The 12,173-nt window shown below is 38.7% G+C and overlaps 1 protein-coding gene across 1 annotated transcript in view; it reads right to left on the bottom strand.

Annotated features, from left to right (window-relative positions):
* The window catches only part of cdh13 (cadherin 13, H-cadherin (heart)), a 413,334-nt gene that overhangs the window by 197,724 nt on the left and 203,437 nt on the right, over positions 1 to 12,173 (bottom strand). Inside the window, exon 6 of the mRNA XM_088939282.1 lies at positions 11,511 to 11,655. Coding sequence (XP_088795408.1) covers positions 11,511 to 11,655 — 145 coding nt within the window. The remainder of the gene's footprint in view (positions 1 to 11,510; positions 11,656 to 12,173) is intronic.

Genomic DNA, 12,173 nt, shown 5'->3' with positions numbered 1-12,173 from the left:
AGTTAAACACATGAAAAATAAAGTACATCAGCAGTGACAGTTTCAGGGAAAATACAGGACATCTTCTGAATTATGGAGAATAATAGAGCACAATTCAGATTTAGGGATTTAGGGTTTTATAGGATACCTTGATAGCCAGTCTCTAGCATCTGTGTGTACCATTAATGACTTGTGTGAAGCTGAATGATTGCTTTCTGCCTCCTATAAACTGCAGAAGCATGAACATCATTCCCATGGGTCCTTCTGGTCAGTAAAAATGATAATAAATAACAGCTGAGGGCAGTAACACCTCTAGAGTAGGACAAACAAAATTAACAACGCCCTAGAGAATGCGTGCACAAATTCAACAAAACTATTCACTTTGTTATTTATTATATTACTGTAAACTATTATTTTTCTAGTTCACGTTGAAGCTGAATTATCATGTACTTCGCCAAAGGTCCAAAACTGAAATCTGATGTGACAAGCAGGGTGAAATCCTAAACATGTGCTACCCACAATGTTTGTGATTTTTTGGGCAGGCTTTATAATTTTAGTTTATGTAAAATGTGTCTCTAAATCCTGGGTAAGCTGTCAGAGTCAAGGCAAATATAGGGAAATGAAATAAAATGAAAACCTGAAGTATAGGAAAAACATTAGTTTTAATAAACGTTTGAGGATGTATTTATTGAGCATCGAAAGGAACCACTTAGAACTACAACAAAAAGAGAAAATTATCAGGAAACTCTTTTGGAAATGTCAGGTATGCTGACATTTTAATGAACAGACATGACGTATGGTAGGTTAATTCATTATCCTCATTAAAACTCGTCATTATCTTGAAAATCCCAAGCTAGTATTGTGTCTGGCCACTGATGTAAGCTTCAGTTTACAAGCTGTACATTTAAAATGGATGCTTTGCACCAGGTTACAGAGGCAGTCTTGTGGGATTCTGTCCCATTCCTGTAATGAAGCCGATTTCACTGGTGTTGGAGCCCTGGATGCCACACTTCATCTCATCCCATCCCACAGATACAGTATACACAGGGGACCAGCATAACTGTCACATTCTTATCTCTCTGACACAAGCAGCATGAGGATGTGTATTGTCCTGCAGGAATGGTATTGCTTCAACATTGGACCTCAGGAAGGGTGGCAAGTCTGGAATTACTGTAGACTGTGTGATCAGACTGGCGTCACTAAAGAGAAGTTAGGTACAGTAGCAGCCCTCCTAGCCAGATCATCACACTTGCATTGATTTTGTCAAGGTGGTGTGACTCGTGGCCTCCAAGTACTGATGGACTGTGTTTACAGTAGCTGTAACATCTTGCTAGGTAAGAAATGACTGGATATAAACATCCCAGTCTGTGAGCTACAGTGTGCTGACTTGGTCTAATCTTCAAAATACAAATGGCACAGAGGCTCTGTTCTTAAGCGGGACTACTGTAGTTACTTACGGTGTATTTTCTTTCTTTATTTTCTCAAGATGTGACATTCAATAGAGAAAATCACCTCATTACCTAAACCCAATCAACCCTCTCACTAATGAGGCGATTTAGTGCTTACGTAACAGTAAATTTACTCCAGCGTGTCGACGACAATCATGAACAATGCCAAAAAATATTGTCATGTACTCAAAATAAAATAATCAACTTATTTAGCACTGGGTAACATTAGATTTAAAAAGCAGTAATTTTCTGAGTCTGTGCCCCTCTAATTTCAACTTTCCCGAGTGTGACCTCAATCCTCCTTCATTAGTATAAATATGGCATTTCATAATACCACATACTGTACTTCAGTTTCTACATTATCTGCTTGCTTTGTCTCTCGAGGTAAACAATTCTATTGATTTTATAAAACGAGCTTCCCTATGGGCAAATGGACACGATGGTAGAGACTTTCACTGAACCAGAAGAAATGCTGAATATTTAAGTCATAATTAGCACAGATACAATCACAAATAACTTGAAAAAGGCTTTGTTAAACTGAGATATTATATGCATTGCGACTCATCAACAATCAGTTCCAGTTAGAAGCATTTGAAGAATCTACAAAAACAATTAAGTCTGCATACAATAGCACACAATTATGAATGAAGGTTCCTAATTTTTGACTGATTAAAATATTAACAAAGTGTTGTAAAGACCTATGACTCATTACACGTTTCAAGCCACACTTTTCTTTCTGAATTTTCTACATACAGTATTTGCAAGTTGGCATTCTGATCCTATCTGCTTGGAGAAGTTAAAGTAACTTTGGGCTGACAATTGCTTTAATCTGTGACTCACAGACAAAGGGAAAAACAAGGAATGCATGAAATGACATACAAAACCTTACATTTGAAAGAAAAACAACAGAAAAACCAAACAGAAGTGATGTATACAGTACTCCCTTTTCCCATAAAAGGGGACTGTATTAATTCAACAACTAAACTTCTCTTCTACAACTTCATTCTGGGTGACTGGAGAGGCTGTTCTTCACTTTTAGCTTTTCTGGCTTGTTTGCTTGCAGCTGCAGCATGCTTCGAAGCAAAAGCTGCAACTGACAGGCGACTCAATGACCCATTACCATCCATGCTAACTTCTGCTGTTTTACTTGCTTCCCCCCACTCTGGCCTGACATCACTGCGACCAGCAGTTGCCAATAAAGTAGCAGGGCTCATCACACCCTGCCTGTAAAAGCAGATGGAAAGCCACGCGCCTGCCTCCCCCTGACCGGACTCTGCACCAGGGCAATCCGATAAAGGCACAGAGATGGCTGGTACGGAATTCTGATAAAGGCGGGGAGCAGGAGGCAAGCCAAAGACTGCACAAAGAGAGGGAGAGGGGAAGAGTGGGCAGAGAGGGTGCCAGGCAGAGGCAAGGCCAAAACTAAAATATCAAAATGTGATATGTACAGGTATAGCATGCACAAAAAGTTTATGGAACTTCATTATCTCAACATTTCAGCCACCTCTGATCAGTGTGTCCAGTGATGCCAGAATCCCAATAATTTCAAAGTGCTGGGGTGTTAACAATCAGTGCAAGAGGGGGTTTTGTACTGCCTGAATCACAAAGATCCCTGCAAGTCTTTCCTTACTTATTGTACATACTTCCTTTTATTGTCCCAGATGGGAAATTTGCTTTGCACACAAGTGAAAGATGTAACACACAATACATTTAATACAACATAAACTCATCAACAAATAAGAGACATACTGGATATGTATGATGAAAAAGAAAAATATACATACATATACAATCAGTTGTCCAAATAAAGGAGGTCATTAGCAGTGGGAATAAAATAAAACATAGTTCTATTGCATTTGAACTCACAGTAAGTGGTCTAAATCTTTTGAACTTTGTGGAGACAAAAAATACCATACAAAACAAAAACAGAGAGTGGGTTCAGTTTACGTCAAAACAAGATAGCACAGCAAAAGCACAGGCAGCTACTGTACAACCATGCAGAGCTCCAGAAAGAAAGAGCCATTCTGTTTTTGTCTGGTTGAAAAATGATCCTTATGTATCCAAATGCAGAATGACGTCTAGCAGCAGCTGATCTGCCATATGCTGTGACATATACCGAGCATCAAGAGAAAATTATCATTCTATGCATGTATGATTATGCAAAGACAGAGCATATGGACTTTGGCTATTGATTAAATGTTTTCGACGTCATTCTGATTAATTGACCGCAATACAGTTGAGTGACTGTTGCATAAACACTAAATCGTCTCAGTAGTGATGGAGCTCATTGGCCACAGGCAGTGATGCATTTCATCCTGTTCAATGTCAGGCCTGGTGAACATCAAGAGAGAAAAACACAAGAACCAATATGCCCTGCTGATCAAACGAACAATGCTTCATGCCATTCGTATGTTGGAGCAACAAAGTAGTAGACTCGCCAGCTGTGGAGCCAAATCCATTTCAGTAATGAATAAAGGATTCATCTAGACTGACTAGAGGAGGAACAATAAGCTAATTGTTATGTAGGATAGACCAATCAATAGGGAAGAACAAATGTGATAGTCTAATAACTACAGAACCCTACATTGGGCTACACGAATCATGTCCTGAAACCTCAGTTACTGTCTTTCCTCCTAAACCTGACACAAACCCAGTAGGACAGCATGTCTCAATGCTGCTCATGTAGCAATGCAAGGTGGGAATGTGACACATATTCCATGGACGACCTACAAGCCAAACTTGAACCCTGTTTTATATCTGTGGGATGAGCTCGAATGACATGTGGCATTGAGGTCTCAGAGTTATTCCTACATGATGGCAGTTATGCTCTGCAGGATTACTTTTATTAGTGGCCACATTCTGCATTTTACAATAGACCCCACTGTTGTTGACAGGGGCTAATCAGCACAATGGATGTACCTGTGTCAAGACTGGTTAATAAAATGCCCATGCACCTGCTTCCCCCAAAAAAAGTCATTTTCCTGATAATAACTTTGTGAATTATTTGCAGTCAGAAGTTTCTTTTCACACTCAGAATACATTCCAGATGAAGCTGCGTAGCCAGCAGGCTTGAGCGCGTCATTTCATGTGTTCAGTTATTACATTCACTCAATTATGCTGAACACAGATCTGCTGTTTGGGAGCCAAGTTAATTTATTCTCTCCTTATTTTGCTATTTTTGTGTGCTTTTTTACCAAGCAATTATGCATATACTGTAGCTGCTATTATAGTACATAGTCAAGAAATGTATTTCTGAATCCAGTTCTGGTTAAATAAATTACTATAGGATTTACACCATTAATTGCTTCTGCATAAAATATTGGTTGTCCAATGAAACCTTGAAAATTGAGCATCAACCCCCCACGTCTTCTTGCAATTAGCATCTGCAATGTGTCTATCATCCAAAATCATCATCCTGTAAATTATATTCATCAGAAAGACAAAAAGTCTTCTATTTTGCTGCAGTTAAATATATACACTATTCTTAAACACTACGAATGCACAGACTACCTGGATCTTTCTAATCACATATGAATGCAATAACGAAAGAGTTCCTGTCTCTCTGATTACCAGCATCAGAGAAGAATTGAAATGCTGATTTTAGTGTTACTCCAATTGGCTGATGAGGAGTTCAAGGCAGTGATTAATGATTGCATGAGACCCAGACTGTTACTTTTGTTTCTGATTACATGGGTATGAAAGACAATAAGCAAGAGGCAGCTTGGATTCCCATTTACCCCTGATCACCTCCAAAGAGACACTCAACACTTGCAAAGCTCGCATCCTTAGTTTCTATTGTTATCACCTTTCAGGTCAGAAGAAGGACTAAATGCAACAGTACACTATGAAAGCAATTTAACATACACAGAAATTCTGCAAATGCAAGAAAAGACCCTAAAATATTTTGATTAGAATGCAATCTTTTGGAAATATGTGTAAGATGTTACATCACTGTGAAAAAAAACTATTCATAGACTGGATACATTAACAAACCATAAACAAACCAATATCCAAATCTTTATGACTAGAATACATTAATTTTAATAGTATCAGAAGAAATTCACGCATACAGTACATGGGTTTATGCAGCCTTAAGTTTCCAGGACTGAAAATATAGAGAGTCTAAACAGGGCTAACATTTCAGATATCAGTTGGTTGACAACTTCAATTGGGATTCAAGTGTCTTTTAAACATCATCAAGCTCTACTGTAGTTGTCTGGTAAAAAAAAAACAATTAAACTCTTGAAATTAGGGGTTTAGTTCTGAGTGGCTCAGCCACTAAAAGTATTTACCTGAGCTCTAAGATCATGGGTTAAGCCTGCATTATGTCACAGCCGATTGTGACTAGGATTCTGTAAATGGGGGCACACAATTTGCTGATTGCTACCAAGTGTACAGTAGGTTGGGAGATAAGATTAGTCAGCTAGAGATCTAAATCAGGTAAAGGTGTGTACGATGCTGTGGAGCCTTCTTCAGGTGTACCTTTTCTTTACCTTACAGCGTGGAATGAACCTTTACCTGTTTCTTTGCAGCCTGTGCATGCAGGCACAGCTACCTACTCGACGATAAATAAAATGTGTAAAAGTTCTAAGAAGGCAGACTTGCATTCTTAGTGGGAGCTTACACTATGAGGATGGTGTTTTCTGTTCTGTCATGAAAGGTGTGCCATTGTTGTAGCAAAAACCTCTTCATAATTGCCACAAACAGGTATGGAAATGCACAAATTGTTAAAATTAAAATGAACAAACTGGGTGTTCATAAATTGAGGAACAGGTACTATATAATATAGGGTGGCAGCAGGCTTAAATGTTTACTTTAGTGAGTTCCTACAGTATGTAACTGTGAAGTACACACATCCTCATTAATCACAAGGCAAAAACATTCTTATTTGCACAAAAACAGAAATAATATTTACACATAAGTAATTTTAAATGATAATGAATAAAGCAATCTGAACAGAAAGCAGGGGACTCAAGTATTGTCAGGTTACTGTGGTGAAGATATTCAGATACTCCTTGGATCATACTACTTTCCAGGAAGATTTCCAATAATTTAATTAAGCCTCCCAGGCAAATTCAATTTAGTACATATCAGACTTCATAAATCTAGTTTACTAAACTCAATCAAAAGCAAATATAGGTCAACATAACATCACTGCAGTAGATACTGTTTACAGTTCTTTCCTTGTCACATTATGAAATTACTTAATTAATAGCCTCATAAGTAGAAATTTTGGCTTTCTTATTTTATCATAGATATCCCTCTACTCAATTTGTGTGCAACAGTTTTGGTGTCCTGTTTTTCTTATATTTTCTTATATTTTCGTATATTTGTCTATTCATTTCCTAACTGCTTCATGAAATTCTGGATGGCAGGCAGAGTCAGACCCTATCCCAGCAAGCAACTACAGTATGGGACTATGGACTATGGGGGGAGACTGGGGATCCAGAGGAAACTCACACAAACAAGGGGATAACATACAAACTCTATACAGACAGCACCCCAGGGCCAGAATTGAACGCAAGCCCCCAGCGCTGTGAGGCAGCAATGCTAACTATTGCACCACCATGCCCTCCTCTTGTATATATGATAAATATACTTTTTACATGTAATTTAAAGTTCTTAATGATGTCTAGAGACTAATTAGACATCATTATCTCCCTTCCCTGCAGCATTCAGCTGATTAAGAGTATCTTAACCCCCTAGATTGGGCAGAAGTTAAGAGTAAAGGGTTTTAACCACTACTCAACGCTACCCCCATACACAGTGCATATTCTGTATACTGTATAAGTGGAACACCTACTGTATCTATGTGCTGTATTTATTTACAGTATTTTCAGATGACACATTAAGGTTGCAGTGTCATTATATAAGCATCTGTCGTGGGATTCACAGAGAAGCACAAATAATTCACATCGGCGATTGTGGTGTCAGTGAGGTATCCTGCTCTATTTCTTTAAATGCCTACTGATGTTTAAGGTTGCCAAGCAACGGCTGGAGCCACAGAAAGTTTTATATGAATAGTGCCAGAGAAAACCGAGATCACTGTGAAGCTGTAAGGTTGCTCAAGGATGAAAAAAGGAAAATGCCAGCATAAGGGCTCCAAGGGTTTTACTACTGACAATCACACGTCTCGGTGATTTTCTTATTGCTGCAGTTCATGAAAGCAACAAAAACAAAACAAAAACAGAGTTTTACAGACAATAAAAGGCCTCACTTCCTGTAGGGCTGAGAAAAAAAATTGGGCGTTTGAGCCACCCAACTAAAAGATGCCGTATTAACTCATGGGCACATTTACCCAAGGCTACTTTTAAGTGTTTCAAAATTGCAGTCATAATATTTTTTGAATAGCGGTGTGCCAAATAAGAGCATGGAAGATTGATAAGCAGTCCTTCAAGCTGGAAATGATTTCTAAAAGCGTGTCCATATATTATTTTTGATAAATAGATCACAAAATACAGACATGGTGATAGCAATGAAAATAAATGTAAGCCATCTAAAGATTTTGTGGTTTAAGACAAAGCTTTTTGATCATCTGTTTAAAAGTTATTTTTAAAAAATTATCACAAACCTTTAAAAATTACTCAAGGGTTTACTCAAGCTGAAAACATTTAATGTGAAAAATTAAAAACAGACATACTGGAGGGTAATGAGGGAGAATATTAAAGTATCTCTTGCTTGACTACATAATGTGTTTTTGCCTAAACTAACCTCAACATTATTATTCTATATGTATGGTATCTACAAAACAACATCTGGATATCATCTAGGGGAGGGTTTCTAAATGGGCTGTAAAGTAGAGATCATCTTACTAACGTATATACAGTACCCAAACCCTTAGCTAGGGTTAGGGTAGGACTCCTAGAAACTGTGGAGGATGTTTGATGGCATGGTTGTGTTTTAGGACAGAACTGAAATTTAGGAAAACGGATATTTCAAAGTTGTCTTCACATCTTTTTTCTTACAAACACTACATGGCTCTATTCACCGCGTTGCCTTAAATGGAAATGTTGCTTAAATTGGCTACAAGCAAAAGATTGAAATACAGGGGTTAAGCTTTTCAAACTGTTGTATTTGGCATTACATACACTGGCATTTTAACAGATACAGCTAAAATTCATTGGGTATTCCTGACTCTTAACCTGTTTCACTCTGAAACCATGCTCATTGAGATCACCATTCAACACAACATTTTCAATTATAGAATACTTGTGCAAAAATAAACGTGTACTGTATGAATGTTTTGCAGCAAATTTATGAGTTATGAGGAATGAACTATTTGTATACATAGAAGATGCTGTGTTAATGTACATACAGGTATACCCACTTTAAAAATGTGAAATAGGAAAAAAAACAGTATTAGGATTGAAACTGCACTCCCTTTGTACCTAAATAACAGGTTCTGGAAATCTAAAAAAATCAGAATCTGTGGTTGAGTGCAGACTCTCTCTTCTTTAAATGCTCCTAAGTGCACTCAGAAAGTCATTGAATCAACACTTGGTGACCTGACTTCTTCTTTACTGCAACAGTGTAGAGTTCTGTCTTACAAAGGGTCTTGCAATTTAATTTGTGAAGCAAAAACAAGGACACAGCATGTCTTTTATCTTTTCTTTGCATTTGCACATCAGAAATACTGACTGAAAATGATGGAACAACTTTTAAATGACTCTATTGCATATATATTATTGATTTTACTTTTCAATAAACTACTCATCTAACAGCATAATGGTTTTCATTCAACTTAATAAGTAGCCATCCTAAATGACCAACCCCTGCTGTTATAACACAGTTTTGCATTTAAAATTTGAGAGGTGTCAAAGGTCATGAACAAGGAGAATTTTTGATAGGAGACCTAAGGATTTCTCTACGTGTTGCATAATAATTATAACCCTGTCTGCATCTTGAAAGGAGATACAAGTGTTTTTGTTACAACTTTAATAAGTCAAAGATAAAGAATAAGGACAATTTTCAATAGAGCACATATGGTTCCTAAAAGTATGTCATCATAACTATGACCCTCTACACACTCTGTAAGGACTTCTGAGAAGACTTGCATATGACAGAGGTCACATGCAAAATAAAAGTTCAGCAGTCACAGGCAAGGTCATTTCATAGAAACACAGCAAAAACAAAGTGCATAGGAACAAAAGCGTTCTTATTTGTGTTCCACAGTAACCATAATGCCATCTGCACTTGTTATTGAGGTTCATGATTTTTTTTTTCATTTGGCCAGAAAAAACAGGCCAGAGGTCTTATATGGATGCAAAATCCTTAGACCAATTAACTTTTTTTTTGGCAGTGAACTATATCTCCCCACATTCTACAAGCACACAATTATTTAGGAGCCTACAGAACTATACTATCAATGTACAGTACATCAGAACAAACAGAACAATAACACACAGAACAGTAGGAGGAGAAAGGCTCTTTTATGAAAGAGAACAGCATCATTCTCACTAATCAACAAGAGCAAGATACGCTGTGTAGGCAGTGAAGGTGGGGGTTCTTACTGATAGAGGCCAGGAAGGTCAGAGTGGGAATCAAGATCACAGACCAGGATGAGGAATCATGGGACAGCCACACGCATACACTCGACACCATGCACACAAACCCCTCTCCTCTCACCCAAGTCCCAGGAGTTAACAATGTCCCTGATAGTTCCCATCTATCCCAGCATACTCTCCCGGTACTGACATCACATGCCCCACTGCTTGTCTGCTGGGTGCCCCATCACTGCTCGACAAAAGCGCTACAATGTGCAGAACTATGAGGCACTTAATATACATGAATTTGAGTGTCTCATGGTGGCTATGTTTTTTTTATGTACTGTAGCAATTTGTTTGAAATAGTCTTGTAAGGATACCTGACATGAAAGGGCAGTCTACTGGCCTGAAGAAGTCAGCATCTTGGACATGAGGAAACATTGTGCAGCAAGTTTTGGATCTGTTCTGTTATTCGTGTTAAAGAAGAAAACCAAGGAACAGCTGTACCCTTGCATTGGTGGCACACCACCTGATATGGTTGCATGACCAATCGTTTTCATTTCCATGTTCACTGTAGATCCACATGAGTTCTGGGTCTATAGGAAGTTTCATTAGTTTGGAATACTCTACCAACAAGACTTTATTATAGAAAGTGGGTTTGGGCTGGTCTTACAGTTTCGAAGAACTTGTTCAAGTGTTTATTGCCAAATCCAAGATGGCAACCAAATCTTGTGACCTTGATGTCATAAGCAAAATTTGGAAACGCCCTGGGAAAGCTCAGGCTCCCCAAATTATGTACAGCCTCTTCAATATTCAGTGAAACAGAATCTCTGTGAATCTGAATATGCTTTCAAAACCTATCACATGATAAAATCTGATCTGCCTTTGTAGAAAACTGTGTTAAGCCTCTGCCATTAGCATTTTAATCTTTGCACAAAAGCTACTCCCTTCTCATCGTTAAAGATGAGGCATGTGACCGCTGACATCCTCTTAGGGCGGGCATTTTAGCAGTTTACGTTTTGCACCAGTACTTATGTAGGTTTCCTCACTAGCATTATACCTGTTATATCACTTTCTGATACAATCAGAAATCAAGTCACTTGCAGGTGATGGGTTTTGATGATTTTTTCTGACAGGTCTTTTTCCAAATGGCACATTTATCCTTGATATATAAGTAGAAAGTATAAGGGTGTGTTCTTGGCAGCAGCCATTTTGAGCTAATCATTAAAATGCTGGCTACTTTCGACTCGCTGATAAACCAGTAAACAATGAATCAACTGAATCAGATAAGTTGACTACTCAGTGTGGGAGTGAGGGGCATTATTTAGATTAAACATATTAGTGATGCATGGGCTCACACAGCACCCACGGAACATGCATCTATGGATGGTAACCTCTGTGTGGTGATATAGCCTCCCACTGAACACCTGACCAAACTTTAGAGTACTGTATAATACCTAAGTTTGGACTTAATTTGCAAAGACTCTGGGATGCTAGACGGCAAACCACACATTATATCAATCAAACCTCGTGCCATTGCCACCTGTCCATGCTGTCATCCTGTCCCTTCCACCCTTTTCTCATACGAAAGGCCTCTTACCTGTAGGGGAGCCCTCCAGCACCTGACCGACATATGGGCCCTCCTTGAAAATGGGCCTGTTGTCGTTCTGGTCAATAACAAACACGTCCAGGGCCACTGGGCCTTCCACAATCTTCCCACTCAAGTCGGTTGTCTCTACTTGCATCTGTGGACAGGAGACAGATCAGAAGGAAGTCAGCTTAAAACATGAGGGCCACCAGGGTCTTCACTGTTACAGAGCAAGCCGTAGCCAAAGGCCCTCTGGTCTCCAAGGTCCTGTGCAGGGAAATCAGCTGCAGCCTGGGCTTGCCACTGAGCTCTGACCACACATCGCAGTCCAAGAGTGAACAAGCTCTGGGTGATGAGGTGAAAACTGCTCTTAATTTTAACTGAGGTGTTGCACCCACCTGGGTTGTGTGAGACCGCAATTATGCACCATTAGCACCACTGCATACACATCAGATGAAATGGAAATAAGAAATTACTTCACAAGTTGAACTAAGGGGGGAATGGTTCTTGGAGCTCAGATAATGTGAGCATAAAGTGGAATTTATTGAGAACACCAGGAAACTGTTCTGTTTACCATTAGCATGCAGGCAACTGGTTTATGCATTTCACAAAACAATGAGGTAAACAATCAGGTACACTGGAAGAGCAAGTTCCTATAAATAATAAACTGGTCTT

This window comes from Atractosteus spatula, chromosome 21, assembly GCF_055471065.1.
Source record: "Atractosteus spatula isolate fAtrSpa1 chromosome 21, fAtrSpa1.hap1, whole genome shotgun sequence".
Taxonomy (NCBI): domain Eukaryota; kingdom Metazoa; phylum Chordata; class Actinopteri; order Semionotiformes; family Lepisosteidae; genus Atractosteus; species Atractosteus spatula.
The sequence above is the reverse complement of the archived record's forward strand: the minus strand, read 5'-3'. Positions and strand labels throughout refer to the sequence as shown.